At 36.1% G+C, this 21,912-nt stretch overlaps 1 protein-coding gene across 1 annotated transcript in view; it reads left to right on the top strand.

Moving 5' to 3' along the window:
* UTP20 (UTP20 small subunit processome component) overlaps positions 1–21,912 on the top strand; it is an 81,943-nt gene that overhangs the window by 46,172 nt on the left and 13,859 nt on the right. The window contains exons 30-46 of the mRNA XM_037513784.2: positions 3,221–3,438; positions 3,967–4,111; positions 5,181–5,268; positions 6,136–6,279; positions 6,470–6,520; positions 6,625–6,777; positions 7,926–8,081; positions 8,718–8,858; positions 9,281–9,418; positions 11,830–11,969; positions 12,203–12,285; positions 14,718–15,007; positions 16,002–16,141; positions 16,601–16,757; positions 18,607–18,705; positions 19,863–20,030; positions 21,353–21,519. Of these exons, the coding sequence (XP_037369681.1) occupies positions 3,221–3,438; positions 3,967–4,111; positions 5,181–5,268; positions 6,136–6,279; positions 6,470–6,520; positions 6,625–6,777; positions 7,926–8,081; positions 8,718–8,858; positions 9,281–9,418; positions 11,830–11,969; positions 12,203–12,285; positions 14,718–15,007; positions 16,002–16,141; positions 16,601–16,757; positions 18,607–18,705; positions 19,863–20,030; positions 21,353–21,519 (2,478 nt within the window). The remainder of the gene's footprint in view (positions 1–3,220; positions 3,439–3,966; positions 4,112–5,180; positions 5,269–6,135; positions 6,280–6,469; positions 6,521–6,624; positions 6,778–7,925; positions 8,082–8,717; positions 8,859–9,280; positions 9,419–11,829; positions 11,970–12,202; positions 12,286–14,717; positions 15,008–16,001; positions 16,142–16,600; positions 16,758–18,606; positions 18,706–19,862; positions 20,031–21,352; positions 21,520–21,912) is intronic.

The raw sequence follows: 21,912 nt of genomic DNA, 5'->3' as shown, positions 1-21,912 counted from the left end.
ATGCTTTTATATGTGTGTGTGTTGGGGTGGGCGGGGTATGTGTAAATATAAAATAAAGTTGAAAATATCTAGAAAGACATGAGAAACTATTCATGTTACAGCATATAGAGGCCTTTGTGGGTCAGTGGGGAAGGGAACCTTCTCAGCATACATTTATGGAGTGTTTGAAATATTTATAATAATAAAAAGATAACCTTTGCAATTTAATGTAATTAAAAGTTATATATGTTATATCAAAGCTTTTAAAGTTGAAAATTAGAAGTATTGGATTTGATAGGGATATTCTTCCAATGTGTAAAAATTTGTATCACTCCTTTGATTTGGCATGGTGAAGGGGAAAATAGTCAAACAGACCAGACAGTTGTATCGTCACATAAATATTACCAGTTTTTGCAACTGTGCTTACTTAAAAATAAAAAACTGATTTGGTATTCTATTTCTTTTTTCCCAGTTTCCACTTAAAGGCAGAAAAAATTCACAGGCTCTCTAGATTTTCTGGTCGTAGTCCTCTCTCCTTTGTAAAATTCCATCTAAACATATGTACAAGTCTCATGTCATAAATCAACATCCTTTTGAGGACATTTGAGCTGTTCTCAGAACCTTCATCTACTGTTGGTTCAGAGATGCCATGTTACAGACCACATGCATCTTCACTAAGGAGTGGGGAAACTACATATGTTATTTATCTTAGTAATGGAAAAAGACTTTAGTTTGTCCCAAGCTATTTGAAAGAATGAAAGAGAATTTATGAAAAGTTTTATTGTTAATAAAGTGATGTTAAAATCTTGGCATTGGATTTTACAGACTTGAGATCATGCAGTGTAATTGACTTTATTTTATTTTTTTTTTCTTATGTGCAATTATGTCTCCACTATTTCCCCATTAGGTAGTTTTCAACAACAAACCAAAGGCCATGACATTGTCTTCCTTGGGAAAATCTGTCTCATTTTTACTGGTCAGAAGAGCTCTTTTCATGTATTTCCCAATTTGAGGAAGCAATTTCATATCTTGTTTTATCACTGGACATTGATTAGCAGCACTTTACAGGCATACTTAAGAAATGTTCTATAGTTGTGCAATTTTTATGTAAATAAGCTATGAAGGACTTTCATCCAGGAAGACTTTATAATAATGACTCAGTTTTGTATTCATTGGGTGTTTACTCAAGGTGTCAAGCCACGTCATTGGGGCCACTTCATTCTTTTCTGCAACTTCTGTCTCATCTTTGATTGATGGGAAATGGAAGCCATATAGCAATGGAGGAAGTAGGCAGTAGAATTTTTTTTTCTCTTTCCTAAGTAACACCTGAAAGAAATCCTCAGAAGGGTTGACTTCTCTTGAAATCTCCATAGCATGCATAGGTAATTGTGGGTAAAAGAATTGATGAATGAATGTTTCAAAGCCACCTGATTGGAAATGCTATTCCTCGATAGAAAGATAAAGTGTCATTTCAGAGGGTTCAGGTTACATAATGCCAATCAGTTAGCAGATTATCATCTACAGAAAAGTCTAGAATTTTACTTTGAGTAAATGCAGGTAGTGCTGAACTATAGGCAATGTCTTTAAGCATAGAAGTAAGGTTATATTGTTGCAAAATTTAGATGAACTCAAAACCAAAACAACTCTGTTTGCTAACTAGGGTGGCCACATAATCTATTGTCCAAACTGGAACATTCCTGAAAATGAAAAGAGATGCCACAAATAACTAAGCCAAAACAACCAACATGAACTGGGACTGTCCCTGGCTACTTTCTTAATAGCTGCTCTGGTTCTGACCATTGTGGCCCCAGTGTGGCTGTCTTTTCCTCCTAGAAGCTGTCTGCACTCCTGGAAGGACCTGTTAGTACATACTCCTTTGTCACACGCTTGTCTCTTCATAGTTTACCTGCTAAAACTCCTTGAGGGTAGAGACAGTTTCACAATTATTATCATATTTTCCGTAACAGGGAGTTACCATGACGGTTAGTTGATATTCATTGCGTGTTGAAAGAGTGATAAAAATTTTTGATTGAGCCAAACATTTTAGCATGAAGCATGCCCAGTTATATTGTTCAAGAAACATTTTGATCACTTCCAGGTCAGACTGGAATTGATGGCACTCTTGCAAGGATTTTGCCAGCAGTTGAAAGCAGCTCTCTCACCTTTTATGTTTGAAAAACTGTAAAGACAATTCAAAACACAGTGATTAAGAAGGTGGTCTCTAAAGCCATATAAACCTGGCTTCAAATTCTAGCACAATTGTGTCTTCTTTAGAAAAGTTGACCTCTCTAAGCCTCAGCTTTGCCATCGGTAAGGTGTAAATAATAACAGTCCCTTCTTCATTAATAATAGAGGTGAAAATAGGTAAAGTATCTTGCTTGGTGCCTGATATCTGTTGGACAAAGATGTATGAATATCTTGTTAGAACTTTTCTGTCAGTTAATCAGTATTGAATATGTTAAAGCTTTTAAGTTCTTTTTCCAATGATGATGAATGGGTAGAGCCAAACTATCTAAACTATCTGATATTTTTCAGTTTGGTCTTCTTACTGATTGTGTTAGGATTGTGTGTCTGGCTATAAAATAGCTTCTGGTTTGCCCCTGGCTGGAACACCCTTGTATTCTCTGCCCTTGTTGGAATGTTTTCACCAAGTGGGAAGTTCCTATCCTTTTGTATGACTCTTGGATTATTGGGCATGAATTCATCCACCTTCCCCAAAAATGATCTCAATCTCTGAATTTTACACATCCTGATATAGCAAATGATTGCTTGGTTGGTACAACAAATTCCCTTATAGCAGTACATTGGTTTGTATATGCGTATAGAAACATTCACAGTCTAGACAGCTTATAATTGAAAAAGCGTGTCTTCAATATGTCTCTTTAAGAAAGGACTTTGACTTTGGAATTAGACTATGGTTCAAATCTCAACTCTACCATTTATTAAATGACTTTGGACAAGTCTCAATTTCTTCATCTGTTATGTAGGGAGAATGTCACTTCAGGGAGATGTTACGATGAAATGAGAAGTGTTAAAGAGAGTGCCTACATAATAATAATAGTTTATAAGGTACTTCCTAGCATTGCCCATCACACTTTAGATTTGAAAGTAACTTCCCTTTTGAGTAATCTTTTAATCTTCATACATATTTGATAAACTCAGTATGAAAATTCACATGCAACATGTTTTAAAAATAAACGTAGTAAGAAATAAGTTGACAATTTCAATGATTTTCTTGCAGATATTTCCCTTTTCTGGCAAAACAGAAGCCTGGACATCCAGAATGTGATATTTTGACCAATGTTTTTGCGATTCTCTCAGCAAAGAATCTCTCTGAAGCCACAGCCAGTATGGTGATGGATATAGTTGATGATCTTCTTAACCTTCCAGATTTTGAGCCCACAGAGACAGTTTTGAGCTTGCCAGTAACTGGATGTGTATACACAGAAAGTGCAGATGGTATGTGTGGAGTACAAAGCCGTGATTCTTAAACTCTTGAGGTAGCATGTGTTCTCTAGGAAAGGAAAAATTCAATAGAATTTGACTGTTTTAATAACGCATGCCATTAAAAGAGTTTCTTTTCTCTAGGAATTCAGACCAATTTATATAAACTGAATTTCTTTTCCAATAGTAGAAATTCAGATTATTTATATTCTGGAAAATTCAGCAAACCTCCAGGAACTTATCAAATGATTTCCACTATCTGTCTCTGAATTCTTTCCACCATATTCTCCTAATAATATACTTCACCATTACCAAAAGTGGATTTAATAAAACCTCAAGGGTCTCTTACATGAAATTTTAATTTAGCTAGTGATACAGCTATTTTGAGTAAGAAGAAAGTTATTTAATCATCTGAGTTGAAGTTTAATTAAATTTCCATAATAAATGAGTGCTTTCCTTATCTGTCTTCACAAAGATAGTGTGCAGTTATCGTTCGAGAGATTAGTTAATTAAAATCAAAACATTTATCTTTATCTATTTCAGAATCTATCACGACAGGGGCACGATTAATTCTGCCTCATGTGCCTGCTATACTCCAGTATCTCAGCAAAACCACAATAAGCGCAGAAAAGGTGAAAAAGAAAAAGAACAGAGCACGAGTCAGTAAGGAACTTGGCATTCTTTCTAAGTGAGTGATATGTTGGTGCTTAAAAGCGCTTTTAATTGTTTTAATTATATTAAATTTTGTTTTTCAGTTTTAATGTGATGATAAATAAAAAGGGCTTTAGGATTTTAAATACCTTTTATTTTTAAGTTAACGCAAAATTCTGCTTCTCTGCTGGGATGGTCATTGGAAATCTTTTATGACATCTGTCTTCATTTAATTATAAAAGGGAAGAGACATTCTAAAGTAGACTAGTAGATTTGTATATTTCATATTTTCTTCAAGTAAAAATTTGAATTTTTGTGAGATCACAGTTTTCTATTTTTATATTTTAATTAAAATAATTTTAAATAGTTTATTGTTTTTGGTTTTTAAATCAAAATATTGCAGTGATTTTTAACAAGTCTCTTTAGCAATGGACCTAGTATTATATAGTTGTGATGGCCATAAAATACAAGGTAGGTAAACCTGAGGACAAAAAGTATTCTATCTTAAACTCTAAATCGACCATTATAGGGCTTAGTTATTGAAAGTTTACTTTTTTTGTTACTTTCAGCAGCAACATCAGAAGCAAAATGGTATAATAGAATGTTCCAGAAACTTCATTTAAGATTTTTTTTTTAAAATACTATTGTATCTCTATATTACACAGAATGGAAAACCACACTAAATAGACCCATAAACTTTTATTGCTGGCCGTGTAGCCACAGAAAGATTAGGCACCAGCAAGACCAGGGTTGAAAGACCTGTTCTACCACTTCCTACCCGTGTGACATCACTTCTCTGAGCCTCAGTTTTCTCTTGGCAAAATGGGGCTAGTATTCCTACATGGTATTGTGAGGGTTAAATTGAAATACTAAACATAAAGCTTTAAAGAAATCTTGGCACTTAAAAGTGTTATTTTTTTTTTTTACAAAATGTGAAAATTACTGATGCCAAATGATAGCACTGGAGTTTGCTAGTTCCCCACCTAAGCCAATATTCGCGAAAGAAGTACCCTAGAGTTAGGGAAATTAGAGGTGGCATTGCTCGGTAGCTGGGTTAACCTTTCGTATCCCTTCCTTACCTATCGGGAATTTGTTTCCTTCTCTAGGATCAGCAAGTTCATGCAAGACAAAGAACAAAGTTCTCTCCTCATCACACTTCTCCTTCCTTTTCTCCACCGTGGCAATATTGCTGAGGTATGGATTCATAGGGCTCTTACTTTGTCTCTGTAGTGCCACTTCATCACCAGGTTTATTTGTGACTAATATTTATTTTGCTTAGATCTTATGATGTATTCTGAAGGAACTGAAAAAAAAACTATACAGGTTTATGTAATTGAAAACAGAGAAAAATTGGAACTTCAATAGGAATGATAAACTAGCTAGAAGAGGAAAATACTGTCCTCTGTCATAACAGTAAAAGTATTAAGTACTCCCTTTATTTTCTTGTTTTTAGCTTCTTATCCATTCCAGAACTTTTCTGCTCCTCTCTGGCTTTTAGAACCCAAGAAGTGCATTGTATAGTTTTAAATATGGACCACGGTGGCAAAACTGAGTGAAGAGTCAAGCTGTTGGAATATTCAGATATAATGAAAAGTTTCTGATTTGATTTTCAAAGCCTAGTTCAATATGAATTAACAGTCTTCCCGTGACTCAAAGGCATTTATAAAGCTGCCTGAAGTAGCTATATTGAACATCTTATACCACCTAGTAATCTAGTTTAGAAGATCACAGATCTGTAGACAATCAGAAATCTATATTTTATTTCAATAAGCTCATTTTTTTTACCTTTTTTTTTTTGACTAGACAGTAAAGGAAATTGTTTCAATGCCATGCTGCATATTTTCTTTTAGAATTAAAGGAAGAAACTGTTAGTGAATACTATTGTGAGTTCAATATTAGGTAAAAATGCCCACAACTTTTAAAAGGCTATGAAATAATTTTTCCACTTACTACATTTTGTATATATAATTACTTGTTTTATAATCTGTAATATATTAATGTACAAGCGGAACAGTTTTATAAATAACTAAAATATTATTTCTCCTGCTATTTGTTGTTAAGGATACAGAGGTTGATATTCTGGTGACAATACAAAACCTGTTAAAGCATTGTCTGGAACCTACAAACTTCCTCAAGCCTCTAGCAAAACTTTTCTCAATTATTAAGAACAAGTTGTCACGGCAATTGCTTTGCACAGTTTTCGAGGTCTGTAATAGTTATTTTTCTTTATCACAAATCACCCCTGTAAATCATAGTCACATATAAAGCACATTAGCAACTTTCTTGGTCCCATGATAACTTCATATAAATTTGTGTGGGGGCAGGAAGCCAAAGGGAAGAGGGCTGAGAGTTAAGGTTTTATTCACTAATAATATGCTATTTTCTTTCCTTTCAGACGCTTTCTGATTTTGAGAGTGAATTAAAATATGTTACTGAAGTGGTCAAGGTAAGAAAGAAGAGCTTATTTCTCCTATGCTTCAAAAGTATTACCATGTGCTTATTTGGGATTTATATACCTTCATTCATAAGGTTTCAACACATTTCTTGTAGCTTAATGCCTTTGATCGAAGACATCTTGATGATATCAACTTCGATGTTCGCTTCTCAACATTCCAGACCATCGCCTCTCATATTAAAGAGATGCAAACCGTGGATGTTAACTACCTAATTCCAGTTATGCATAATTGTTTCTATAATCTGGAGGTAGGTGTTGATAGCAAAAATCTATGAATTGCACGTTACTGTTTTGGTAATACAACTACATAACCTAATGTTTAATTTGTTTTTTATGGGGGTCAAAGCTTTGTAGTATAAAAATACTTTGTTTGGCAGAGAACTATTATCCTCATGATTTGAAATCAAGTTATTTTCAATAAAATAATACATGCAGAAGCTCTTTGAAAAGTCAAAAAAGTGGTATTTTCAATTAGGGAAATTCATAAAGACAGAAGGTAAATTAGTAGTTCCCCAAGGCTACAGGGAGTGGAGAAGAGAGTGACTTCTAATGGGTTTAGGGTTTATTTTGAGGTGATGAAAATGTTCTGAAATCATATAGTGGCAGTAGTAGCACAACCTTGTGAAAACGCTAAAAACCACTGAAATGTAAACTTTAAAGGCTGTTTTATCATATGTCAATTGCATCTCAGTTTTTTTAAGTTATGAGCTATATTACTGAAAACTTGTCTTCTTTTACTGATGTAGCAGCAATAAAAGAATTTGGAACTGTGTTAAATGCCATGTTGCTAAACTGAATTAAAACACAGAAATGGGGGAAATGAAACCCTTGATTGGTAATTAACTATGTAGTGACATCAATTATCTCTTTGTGGTGTTTTATAATTATTCATCTCATATTCAGTATTATGTTGCATATGAAAAAGTAATTGTCCATTTGGGGCTCATTCTCCATATATCAAGGAATTCTAAACCACTGCCTGGTTGGCAGAGTTGGGAACACTTTATCCCCACTCACTATCCACACTCCTCAAACCAGGAACTCTAGAGCTACTAACTAGAATTATATCGGTCAACTCTCTTTCAGTGCTCATCTGATACTGAGTATTGAAAACTGACTTTAGTGAATCTTCTGTTCCATTTGCTTTGCAAAATCAAGCTAATTCAAAAGTTGGTAGTATTGTGTGAAATTGACACTTCTCAGAAATGGACACTTTAAAGTCATTTATTCCTTGTCACCCTGTGTTTGATTCTTCTTCAAGTATAAGGTTCTTGTGATAGGGATAGTTCTTAGTAGGGCTTTTACACAGAGCAGTGGCAAAATTCAATAAGCTCTTGCACTGGGAAATAATATTCCATAATACAAAATAATTTGTTTTTTTTCCCCCTACTTCCAGTTAGGAGACATGTCTTTAAGTGACAATGCCAGCATGTGCTTGATGAGTATCATCAAAAGGCTGGCTGCCTTGAATGTCACAGAGAAAGACTATAGAGAAATCATTCATCGCTCTCTGCTGGAGAGGTTGAGGAAAGGACTGAAGAGCCAGACAGAGGTACTGGGATTTGCGATTATAACTTGGTCTTTTAAGCACTAATATCTACCTTTTTTTTGTTTGTTTGTTTTCCCTTTCTGCTGTTATTATATAGAAGACAGACAGGCTTTGTACATTTAATTAAAATTCTTAAAAAAAAAAAAAAAGATTTATTTATTATTTATTTATACAAGAACCGGGGTATAGGCCAGATCCGCGGGAGGGCGAGAGGATTCACCAGAGACAGAGTGGGGAACAGAACAGACAGACTGACGAAATACACTGCTGAGGGGAGCAGCGGGCACAACAAGAGAGGTCTGCCGCGCCATGTGGGACCCTTGCCGGCTGGCCGGGATCAAACTGGCGCTGCAGAGGCTGTCGACAGCTTCATAGCATTGCGCTCAACCGCCTGTGCCACCTGGGGAGGCCCTTAATTAAAATTCTTGAATGTGTAAATACTCACTATACTTTTAACAGGGGAGCAGAGATGAAAAGGAAACCAGTCACTTACTCTGCTTTTATATTGTTTGTTTATTATAGCGGCAACATTTTAGTTTAAAAGCAATAATTTTGTATGTGTATGTTTTTTTAATATTATATAGGAAGCAAGTTGTTTTTAAAATTTAAAAAAAGTGTTTCTCAACTTGATATTTGCAGAATATTCAACACGATTACACCACACTGCTTTCCTGTTTAATTCAAACCTTTCCAAACCAACCAGAATTTAAAGACTTGGTCCAGCTTACTGATTGCCACGACCCAGAAATGGACTTCTTTGAGAATATGAAGCATATCCAGGTAGGAGACAATTTTACTGTTCTGCCTGTAAAATTAGTATTTCAAACAGTTCTGCCTTATTCTAAAAGATGGATTTTAAGTGTCATTGCCTGCATGTGGCATTCAAAACTTCTCCCAGAAGTTTTGAACTTCTCATTCCTTGATTTTCATGATCATCAATCACATTTACATAGGAGATGATCATTTTCTGGGATCTGGTTTCTTTGGCAGTATTGGAACCACAGTAAGAGTATCCTCTTTCTCTGCCATTTCCTAAAAGGTTTACAAGTGTTAGGGGCCATTGTTAAATGCTATGGATTACGTCTCTGGAAGCAAATCAAGGCACAGATCTTTGCTCATTCCTTTAAGACCATGATACTGAAATGGAGCTGGTTGTAAATGAGATTATTTAGAAACTAACTCTTAGTTTATCTAAATGATAGATCCACAGACGAGCAAGAGCCTTGAAGAAACTGGCAAAACAACTAATGGAAGGCAAAATTGTGCTGTCCTCTAAATCTCTGCAGAATTATATCATGCCATATGCCATGACTCCAATTTTTAATGAGAAAATGCTCAAGGTAGGTTATATGATCTAGAAACAAATAGAGCTCTACCCATAGCATGAAACACTTTTCCAAAATATGAATGGAGTTGGTGTCATTGATATTTATGTTGCCACCATCATTTGAGGCTTAGAGTAGTTCAGAGGGCTTTAGAACCATGTCTGACACATAGTAAGTACAGTATAAATCATGGCTATTTTTATTTCCACTGTTAGTTCATAAAGGCCAACCACAGATGATTCCCCCTCTTAGAAATGGTCACATTACTAAAATGGCATTTGTGGGCCTCCCTGGTGGCTCAAGGGATTAAGTCTCAGCATTTTCAGCCACTGTAGCATGAGTTCAATCCCACCCAGGGAGATAACCCACATTGCACTGCAGACGTCTCCTGTCTCGCCTGCTGCTCCCCTCAGCAGTGTATTTCGGTCAGTCGACCTATTCTCCCCACTCTGTCTCTGATGAATCCTCTCACCCCCGACACCTCTTGCCTGTACCCCAGTTCTTGTATGCATAGATAAATAAAAATAAATCTTAAAAAAATACTTTTAAAAATAAGTAAAATGGCATTTGTTTAGTTTTGCGTTATAGGACTTAATTCTGGTCAACGCTAATCAGCAGTCATTGTTTTCCCAAGTTGCTCATAAGAGTTATATGAAATAGTAGCTTCTTCAGCTCTCTACCAGATACTGGCACTATTCTAAGTACTTTAATGCATAGTCTTACTTCTCATCACAGCTCGGCCTTATGGGGTAGGGACTGTTAATCACTATTTTTATAGGAGAGTAAATTGAGATTATGTGACTTCTTCAAAAAAGCAAAGTCAGAACTACTACTTGTACATCTTTACCATTATACTGTACCAGGACTTGCTTGGTGCCTGTCACATAGGCACTGCAGAGACTTTATAAATATGAAGTAGATTAATAGAAGACAGAATGTAAAAATTCAGGTCTAATTGATGTAATATTAGGATTTGTGACTTGAATTTATATTATTTTGATTACTTGGTCCTATTCAAGGATAGATTTTTCCCTGTTGTTTCACAATATTTAAAAAATTTTTAAATAAATAAAAGAATACTTACTTAAATTCTGGCTGACAGAGTCAGCAAATACAACCCATTCTGAACTTCACGGTTGTAAAATATGAAAGAGTTATAGATAGATGTACCATGCTAACGCCAACCAAAGCTAAGTATAATTTACATTTTTCCATCTACATCTTACAAGATTATTTTTACTTTTTTGTTTCTGGATTTCATTTATTGCTCTGTCTTCATGTTCACTAATATGCAGCTTTGAATCTGCTGCTAATCGCAGTCAGTGTTCCTTACCTCTCAGAATTGACTTCTACCTCTTTATAAGTCCAATTTGGGCTTGTTTTTACTTCTTACATGAACTTCTTTTAACACGTACATGTTTTCCCTTCATGATTATATGGAAAATTGTTATATCAACTGTTTTAATGTCTTGTCTACTGTCTATCATCCATATCATTTCTGGGTATTTTTCTGTTGGTTGATTACTCTCATTAGAGATATTTTTCTGCTTCTTTGAATGCCTAGTAACTATTTATTAAATGCCAGCTATTATAAATTTTGTCTTGTTGGATGCTGGGTGTATTAGGATTTGTTTACATATTCTAGAGAATTGTTCTCAGATTCAGTTAGGCCATTTGTGAGTGGTCTGGTCCTCTCAGAGCTTGCTTTTAAGCTTTGCTGGTCAGGAGTAGCCACTAATCGAAAGTTAAAACTGGGCCCTCAGTAGAGGCAGTACCTTTGTGTGTACCTGAATAGCCAGTGCTTTATGTATCATGAGATTTTTTCATTTTTACTGTTAAGGAACGTGAAGTTGTCTTATTAATGGGTGATCTTTAATGAGAGTTATACCTGTTCCTTTTTGGCAATCCTTTCCCCTTCTCTTCTTTGCTTAGGCATGCTGATCAGTGCTTAGCTAAAGACTCAAGGGTCCTTTCTCCATGCAGCTTTCCTTGCTGTGTGGTGCTCTTCTCTCTGCCATTCCGCCCTGTGGACTTGAGCTGCCATAGCCTCACTTCTGTCGCTGTAACTCAGGGACACCAAGGGCCCATTTTGGGTTTCCCTTCCTATATGTCCTGACAGTTCATTCCTCAAGTGAATTGGAAAAGGCTTACTTCATTTGTTAACTTTCTCTCAGGGATCACTGTCCTGCATTGTTTAATGCCTAGAGTCTGAAGAAATGTTTCATAATTCTTTAATTGCAGGAAGATGTCATTCCTTTAATTGACAGCATCTTTTCGTAGAGCTTAGGGAAAAAATGGAATATACTTGGGCATTCTTTGTATAATTGCTGATAACCTGCTGTCAAAGCTTTTTAATATATGGAGTTAGCTGTTTATTTTATTAGCAAGTACTTGTTCTGTGTTGACGCTGTTCATTTATTTTACAGCATGAAAATATAACCATCGCTGCCACAGAAATTATTGGAGCTATTTGCAAACACCTGTCTTGGTCAGCATATGTATATTACTTGAAACATTTCATTCATGTCTTACAGACAGGACAGATCAATCAAAAGTTGGGTGTCAGGTATGGTCAAACTTCTTGTTTTTGTTTTTAAAATTTAAATTTTTGGATATTTATTGAAGTTGTATTTTCTGTGGTCACAACCTTTACCTTGTATTAATGAGGTTATGCTAAAGTCAAAAATGCCTAGAACTAGTAAAAAATAATCTGACATTACTAAGCCTTTAAATTTCCTCTCCTTTTTAAAAAAATATCATTAATCAAATGAACATTTCTGCTTACCTTTTCTTTAACAGTTTGCTGGTAATAGTATTAGAAGCATTCCACTTTGACCACAGATGTCTTGAGGAACAAATGAGAAAAATTCAGAATGAAGAAAGTAAGTTTTTAAACTCTCTTTTTTAAAAAATGTATTTATTTTATGTATACAGAAACTTGGGTACAGGCTAGAGGTGTGGGGGGTGAGAGGATTCACCAGAGACAGAGTGGGAAACAGAACAGACAGACTGACTGAAATACACTGCTGAGGGGAGCAATGAACAAGTCAGGAGAGATCTGCTGCACCATGTGGGTAGCTCCCTGGCTGGGGATCGAACTCTTACTGCAAGGGCTGCGGATAGCTTCATAGGCTGCATCTTAACCCTTTGCGCCACCAGGGAGGCCCAAGTTTTTAAACTTTCTTAAACTCGTTTTCCATACTATTCTTAGATAATTTATGATCATTAAATAAAGATGGCAAAACTCAATTTTTTCCCTTTTTCTATTCATGTAGCAACAACCAGTAAATGATTCAGGAGGAAGTTTAAAGGAATGGTTTGACCATTTGTGTAAAAATATATTTAACAAGAGAGAAGCCCAGACTATTTCATATAGATGAAAAATATATAAGCTGTAGATTATAGACAAATTCAGTTTTTCACCTTCATATGTAGAAAGAACAGTAAGCAATGAATGCAAAGAAACTAAAATTTAAAAATTGGAGCAGCAATTAATGAAATATGTAATAAGAAAGAATGATTGAACCTGAAAATAGACATTTGAAAAGATCATAAATGAGCATACCTGACAAAATCGATTTTCAAAACATCACAATTAAATGAAGGAGGTGAAATATCTTTGTACTTAAAATTGAATGCTTTGGTGAAATGTAAAAATTCTTGGAAAAATAAAATTCAGAAACTGACTTTAGAAGAAATGGAAAATCTGAATGGGTCTCTATTAAAGAAATTGAAGCTTTACTTAATAATCTAATGGAATTGCCAGACCTAGACTGTTTTACAAGCAAGTTCTACCAACATTCAAGGAATAATTTCTAAGCTTATACCAGCTATTGTATTGGAAAAGAGGAAACTACCACTAACTCATGATGTTGGTATAATTAATTGGTTAGTGGGATTTAACACATTAGCACACAAAAAGGCATGATTATCTAAGTAGATATGAGGGAAACGTTTGATTAAATTCAATATCCATTCATGATGACAGTGATTATCAAATAAGGAATAAATAAAATTTCCTTAACCCGTTGAAAGATATCTTTGGAAAAGGTAATACAACATCATGCTCAATGGTAAAAGATTGGAAGTTTTTGGTTTAAAAGCTGAATGTGGCAGGGATGTACTGCTGCTGCTTTTATTGAACACTGAGCTAGAGTTTCTAGCAAACTCAGAAAAATAAGGAAAAGAATGAAAACTTAAATAGTTATCCTAATTGTTTTGACTAAAGGTGTTGAAATATTGTGGTCTTCAGTTTGCTCTACTCCAACACTCCTTCTTATACAGAATTTTCTAATTCTTTAATTCACAGCAAAATCACTGTAGCACCACACTCATGAATAGAAAAGACAAGTTTAAATTTGTAGGAACGAGTGTTCTGAACAATTAAGGTACTAAATAAAGTCCCTTAACAATTGATTTTCAATCATTTGAATCTACGTATTTCAAATTTTGTATAAACAGAAACTTTAAAAGTTAAAATACTTAATCTGTTTAACTATATCTTCATAAGTTTCAGTGAAGTTTAAAACATTTCTCATTTGTCCTCATAAGAGCTTTATGAGGATCTTGGGTTTTACTCGCCCTTTATTTTTAATACAAGAAATTAAGATTTGGAAATGTAGACTAATATTCCCAAAGTCAACACAGCCAGTAAATTAAAATGAAGACTTCTAATCACCATTTTTTGAAAGTCAATGAAGTATCAACACGTGCATTAGGTACATTGTAGACTGTATCTTATTTAAGCCTTACAATAGTCTTGGGAAGTCAGTGCCATCTCTATTTTACTGGTAAAGAATCCAAAGCCCGGTAGGATTAAGTTAACTGACCCTCATCACCCAACTTGTTAGCAGACGTTGGTTTCGAATTGCCCCACAATCCTGTGCTGCCTAATTTTCTTTAATAAACTGAACCTTCTAATAAAGGATATTTCTGCATGAGAATGTTCATTGCCACCATCACTTCGATGCTTGTGAATGTAGGATTTTGCTTTTGGAGACCTCTACCTTCAGTACTTTGGAATCTTTCTTTTAATTAAGATGCTCCTGGCACCAGCCTTCCGTTGTGTTCCCCAAGTACCCTGCACTTGTATTCCATGCTCTTATAATTGCCAGTTAGCTTGTCTCTGTCCCTCATTAGACTAAGCTGTGAGGAAACAAAACACCATAGCTCTCTCGTTTAGTGTTATTTCCTCTGCATTTAACCTTGCTCACCCGTAGTTTTCATATTGGGTGTTAGTGGAAAAGCCTGCTTACCACAACCTTGCTGTTTTCTTAGTTGATTTAAGGTGATTTTTGTTGTTTACTAAACATAGACACAACAAAAGTGATTGAGTTGCCAGACCATGAAGCCATGGAATTAGAGCCTGTGGATGAGGAAGAGAAGGAAGATGCATGTAAGAGTTTGTCAGACCACAACGAAGAACTTGGAAACGCTAATCCCGCTGATGGCGAAGGGACATCAGCTATGGAATCCGAGAATATCACACCAATCCTCTCTTCCCTTCCTCAGAATAAGGAAGAATTGGAGAAAACAATTAAAAATATCCAAGGAACCATTACTGGGGACATCCTACCCAGACTACATAAATGCCTGGCATCTACGGTAATCATTCTATTTGGGGCCCAGCAGTCTATGATCTTAGGTATTGGGGGTCCTTGCCAGACCTAATTCTTGCCAGGTCCTAATTCTTATTGATTGACTTCAGCTTTCAGATTTTGTTCTCTCTGAACATTTCACAGTATCCTTATAGACTTAAAGGGAATTTTTCTTATAGACTAAAAGTGAGGAAGAACATAAGCTCATAAAATCAAATCACCTCTCTTGTCTTACCTCGTCACCTTCGGGTTCATGTCTTCAGCTGCTAGGTAGTAATGCTCCTTCACTATGATTTTGACATGGTACATATATGCTTTTCTACCTCCTATGTGGATATTAAGATGACCCCCATTTCATAAATCATTAAACATTAAGAGTCTATGTTACATTTCTACTTGACCACTTCTCTACTATTAAAAAAAGTCACTATTCCCTAAGTTGCTAGGAATAGCATTTAGGCAGGTGTCCTCATCAAACAGAGCTTCTCCTTCTCAGTGTAGAACTGGCCAGGAGCTGGAAGGTGCCCCCAACCTGCGTTGCAAATGAAGTTTGATTGGAACACAGTTATACTCACAGTTGTCTAATTGAGCTTTTGTGTTACAAAGGCAGTTGAGTAGCTTCAACCGAGAACAAATAATCTATCTGGCCCACTGCAGAAACGTTTGCCAACACCTGGTTATAAATATTGACTTAATTCTATTGTATATTTGTAAATAAATAACCTTACTTACAGAACTGTATTATCTACCATTGTCACTCAAACAATGAAAGTTCTGTTGACACAGACTCATGTGATATATTTTGAAACAAGCATTTGAACTTTGAGAAGAACCTTATTTCTATTATAATTTTTAGAGAGTTTCTCAAATTACATAATTTAATTTTTTTTAAGATACTAAGGAACAGCAGGTAGATCCAAAGAGCTTATCTTTCAAAGGCAAGATTGTAGATTCCTGGTCCATTTATTTTTGTTTCAGTTTAACCTAAATTTTTCTTATAGACTAAACGGGAAGAAGAGCATAAGCTCATAAAATCAAAGGTTGTGAATGATGAGGAAGTGGTTCGAGTTCCCTTAGCTTTCGCCATGGTTAAACTAATGCAGTCCCTTCCACACGAAGTTTTGGAAGCTAATCTACCAAGGTATGTTGTGTGACAAATTAGAAAAGTTCACTGAAACACAAATATTAGTTCTTGCCTCCTGACTTTTGAATCTCTCTTTTTTTTTTAAAGATTTATTTTTATTTATGCATACAAGAACTGGGGTACAGGCCAGAGGTACGGGAGGTGGTAGGGAGGGATAGTGAGAGGATTCACCAGAAACAGAGTAGGGAGCGGACAGGTGGATCTACTGAAATAGACTGCTGAGGGGATCCAATTCATACCAGAATGGCTGGCAATAGCTTGATAGCGCTAGACTTTAACCCCTGAGCCACCAGGGAGGCCGACTTTTGAATCCCTTGATGGAAGAGGAAAAGCATTGCTGTAATTGCTGTGGTTTAGAATCCTAATTTGGGTGATGTGCAATTAAGAGACAAAAGAATACTTGTTTTTATTTGCTCCTGTTTATTTGATTCATTTTTCTAACTTTTCATTGTCTAGTATTTTGCTCAAAGTGTGTGCCCTCCTCAAGAACAGAGCACAGGAAATCAGAGACATTGCACGCAGCACTCTTGCAAAAATAATAGAGGATCTGGGTGTGCATTATCTACAATATATTTTAAAAGAACTACAGACTACCCTTGTCCGTGGATATCAGGTAAATTGCATCATGTGGTTTATATATTAAATTGGGATGAAGTTCAAATATTTTCATTTTAAATACTGGAAATCATGGTAATTTGGGTCTGTCTTCAATAAGGTTGATCGACTGAAATAGCAAGCAAGAATATTCAAGAGTCTGATGCATGTTTTTTTTTTTTTCCTACCACCATTCCTTATGTCCTTTTGACTCTTCCCCCCTCCCCCCTTAATCTCAGAGCCCTCACAGTGTCTAGTGTCCACTAGTTTTTATAGGTAGTTTGGTTTGTTGAATTGTCTCTTCGACAAATATCAAATATTTGTCATTGTCTTTCTGACTTGCTTTATATGATGCCTTCAACATCTTCCATGTTGCTGTATGGCGACATTTTGTCTTTCCTTATGGCCTAATACCATTCCATTGTATGGATATACCACATCCTCTTGACCCAGTCCTCTATCACTTGGCACTTAGATTTTCCTGCTATTATAAATAATGCTGCAATATACATTGCAGAGCATATAATGTTTTGAGTTGATTGTTTCATAGTCTTTGGATAGATGCCCAAGAGTGGGATTGCTGGGTCACAGTGCATGTCCCCTTTTAGATTTTAAGGGCAATTCATATCACTTTTCAAAATGGCTGCACCAGTTTACATATTCACCAACAGTATAATAGGGTTCCTCTTTCTCCACATCCTCTCCAGAACTTGATGTTGAAGATCTTTTTAGTATGTGCCATTCTCACAAGCGTGAGATGTTAGCTCATTACTAAAAGCAATGATAATGTCATTTCCTTTCAATCTGAAGAATTTCTTTTCCTTTGTCTGTGAATGTATTCATTCCTGAAGGATGTTATCACTGATTATATAATTATGTGCTGATGGCTCCTTTCCTACACACTATAAACTGTAGTACCACTTCCTCCTGGTGTTTCTCATGAATAATGCAGTCATTCAGCTATGGTTCCCCCTCTGAATAATGTTTTGTTTTTCTCTGGCTGTTGTAGACCTTAAGTTCTTTACATCTTCCTTTTCTTTGCTAACACTATATTTCTGTGTTTCAGTCTTCTCCCAGAAAGCTAGTGTTTTCTTTCTCCCACTTACCCTTAAACTTCCCACAGCTGCACCCACGTCAGGGGCAGAGTGATGGCAAGGCAGCATAGGCGGAAAGCCACTGGCGGTGGCCCTCTTACAGAGTTGTGGCTCCTGCCAGACCCTGTTTCGAGTCACCTCCAGCACCATAACCATAGGATCAGTGAGGGGAGGGAGGTGTCGGGGTGTAAATTGCATAGCAATGCAGAGATGGGTCTCTGGTGCCAGCCCTTCTGATTCAAGTCCTCATTTCATCACTGCCTACCTATGAGGCTTGGACTTCTCTGTGCCTCTGCTTCCTTATCTGACCTACAACATAGATCAAGTGAGTTTCAATGATTCAATACGTGGGAGCTATTAAAACAATGCCTCGCACATAGTAAGCTCTTAGGAAAGTTAGTTGTGTTAACTCCTAAGGGCAAAACTTATTGCCTTCATAAAACTTTATGTACCAGCTTTCATTGCATTCAAATTTGGCAAGCTCCTTAATTCACAGGTTGGTTTTTAAAGTCAAAACTCTCATGCATTGTTTTATAAACCCCTGGCCTGGTTTTATCACAACAGTAGATCCTAAGCATGGGGGTGTATTTTGGGCATCTACTGTACAAAGTGACCATTTGAAGGATTTTAGGCCATGATATAAGTATGTGTAACATTTGTCTGAGCTTTCCCTGCAGTAGTGACGGGTATTCTCTTTGTGGTGCTCCTGAGATCTTATTTTTTCTACTATGGTCTCCTTAACCCTTGATGTTCTTATTATGCATTTCACTTTAGGTCCATGTTCTAACTTTCACTGTTCACATGTTGCTGCAAGGCCTCACCAACAAGCTACACGTTGGGGATTTGGACTCTTGTTTAAATATCATGATTGAGGTAAGATTTAGAGAAAGAATTCCAATGTTTTTCAAGGGGGCAAAGAATCCAAATCAGTTCACAATATAAGAAATAAGAGTAGTGTATGAAAATGAAAAGAATCTCTTAGATTAGCCAGCAGAGGTTTGAAAGAGCTAAAACTCGAATGAAGTGAGATGGACCTTCTGCCGTTCCTAGCAGGTCATGAGTTGGGATAATCTTCTGGAAAGAAAGTTGGCACTGTGTAGCAAGAGCTTTTGAAACAAGCAAAAATGTCAGCCACTTCTAAGAATCTGTTCTAAAAGAACAATCAGAGATGTGGTCTGCTGATCATATAAAAGTTGCTCACCAGAGCCTTGTTTAAAATCATGAAACATGAATAATTGTTAACTATTAAACTTGGATAATGTGAAGATTGGAGGGGGGTATGGGGAGGAGAGGGAAAATTTGTCACACAACCTTTTTTAGTTCATTCATAATAAAATATATGTACTATCATTTTTAATTAATTGCACAATCATGATAATTAAGTTGCAAATATATCATGAGAATTCCTTAAAGAGAAATTAAGCAACTCTTTGGTAGTACCAAAGAAGTACTTATCTTTTATTAATCGATATAGAGGTCTGTATGTTCATCTTCTTTTTGTTCCCCGTTAGTATAAACCTTCAGGTATTTCTGTATGGTAGTCCCCCCTGATCTATGGAGGATACATTCCAAGACACCCCGTGGATACCTGAAACCACAGATAGTACTAACCAAGTATATACACTAGTATTTCCCACTCATATCCATACCTGTGATGAGGTCAATTTATAAATTAGATGCAAGAGATTAACAATAACTAATATAAAATACAACAATTGTAACAATGTGATAAAAGTTATGTGATTGTGGTCTTTCTCAGAGTATCTTATTATGTGTAATATTTTCAGATGGCAGTTGACTGCAGTAACTGAAACCACAGAAAGCAAAAGCTTGGACAAGGGGCGACTACTATGTACTACTATATTTGTTTTTATTAATAGCTTCCTAAACTACACTGAAACCTAATAGAAATTCCTACCATCTAATTTCAGCCAAGTTCCTTTCCTTAATCTGGAGATATGAATGCTGTTTTCAGAAACTTTATTTTGCTAAGTGCATTTAATTTTACCTTGGTTTTTTTTCTTTCAAAGATTTTTAACCATGAGTTGTTTGGTGCTATTGCTGAAGAGAAGGAAGTAAAGCAGATCCTGTCCAAAGTCATGGAGGCACGAAGAAGCAAAAGTTATGAATCTTACGAAATCCTGGGCAAGTTTATAGGAAAAGATCAGGTTACAAAACTTATCCTCCCACTAAAAGAGGTAAGGACTCTAATGCAATACAGGAGAGCCCCACATTGCTATATCATGAGTTCTAGAAAGGAGCCTCGTAGGGCACATCTTACTACTGCATTTGATCACGAGGATTTCCTTTGGTGCCAAGAACACCAATGCCTTGTGGCCATTGTGGGTGGCCCTGAGCTGGGCATTCTACCCAAGAGCCACAGTCCCTGATATACACAGGAGGAGCAAAAGGAAAGGTAAGGAGAATTGAAATATAGAGGAATTGCAGTGCTGCTCCCAGAATGCCAGGAGGGAGAGGACTGGCGTATACAGAATCTATTTTATGTTCTAATCTCTAGGCCTCATTATCTGTGCTAATCTGTACCACCTCCCTATGAGATCAGTGATTCTTCCATATTCTCAGAAAGGTAAAAAGGAACATGGTTAAGGAAGAAAATCAGAATTTAGTTTAAGATCTTTCTAATCCAAAGCTCACATTCTTTTCACTCTGCTTTCTATTGAGCAGGGAATATAATTTACCTGCCTGCTTAGTGTTCTCTGTGCCTGTGCAGGGGTGAATGTTCAATCAACATAATTTATTCACTATATTGTGGTTTTGTGTACTAAAACTAAAACAAAAAGCACTAACTAGTGACATGAATTAACTATAATTCAAATGTTTTGGTGCTAGATTAACTCCCTGGTGGTTCTTAATATACATTTCGTCTTATCTGATGCTAATATGAGGAAGTTAGGTGTGTTTTGAGGATGAAAAAGAATCACTAGAACGCATATATTGTCTATGTATATTATTAGGTGCCTCCAAGGTAATAAAAGTTATTGTATCCTGCAAGGGAAGTACTGTCTAGTGCTGTTTTGCTGGACTGTTTTGCTGGACTAACTGATGTGACCCCAATAACTAATATCAAACCCTGAGCTTGGCTATCGAATCCTATCATTAGGGTGGTTTCCTGAAGTAATGACCCTGCATTTTGTTGATATTATGTGTGTGTGTGACTTATTCACCACCTTGAATGCACCTGGAGTGTTGCCATCTGCCTGGTGTCACATCATGTGTCTAGCCATGAGCCCTGCGACCTTACCAGCAGGTAGCACCAGACAGATTGAGATATCAAGAGGCACACGCAGCACTGATAGTGCTTATCTCTGGGTGTGAGGGGGAGGGTCATTTTGACTACTTTATATATTATATCTGTGTTTGAACTTTTACTTATAAATGTCTTCCTTTTTTAGAGAAAACAAACTTTAGAAAGCAAACATATAAAAGAAAACTGTCATTACAACAAATCAAAATGTGGTTGTGTGTTACATCTCAGCGTGACATGTACTTTTGCCTTTAGATCTTACAAAACACCACGAGTTTAAAACTGGCCCGGAAAGTTCATGAAACATTACGCCGGATCATAGCAGGATTAATTGTAAATGAGGAAATGACGGCAGAGTCCATTCTGTTGCTCAGTTATGGTTTGGTCAGCGAGAATCTCCCCTTGTTAACAGAGAAAGAAAAGTAAGTTGTTTTTTTTTTTTAAAAACCAACTATCCCTTGGGTGTTTATTTCTGATAAGCCATTAGGTCTTATCTACTGTTAAGTGGGTTAATTTAATAACTTGCTTTAGTAAAACTATTTTTTCTGAGTCATAAGTTGGTCCCTTGCAGTGCTCAGGCTGAGGGCCTTTCAAGGGACACGTGTTGGCATGATATTATCTTTCTGATGATGAGGTAACTGACAGCTGCCAATTATTCTGGCCTTTCTCTGATCCCATTTTAATTTTAGACAATAATTAGGGTAGGTTTTAAATATATTCCTCTTGTTATAATCAAGAGATTTAGGCCATCAAAGAAATCAAAGAAAGGGAATGTCCTCTTGCTGTTGATCTTAATTTCAGTGTGCGTTGATTAG

The sequence above is a fragment of the Talpa occidentalis genome, unplaced genomic scaffold (assembly GCF_014898055.3).
Source record: "Talpa occidentalis isolate TD23 unplaced genomic scaffold, MPIMG_talOcc4v2.1 talOcc4.16, whole genome shotgun sequence".
Taxonomy (NCBI): Eukaryota; Metazoa; Chordata; class Mammalia; order Eulipotyphla; family Talpidae; genus Talpa; species Talpa occidentalis.
The sequence above is the reverse complement of the archived record's forward strand: the minus strand, read 5'-3'. Positions and strand labels throughout refer to the sequence as shown.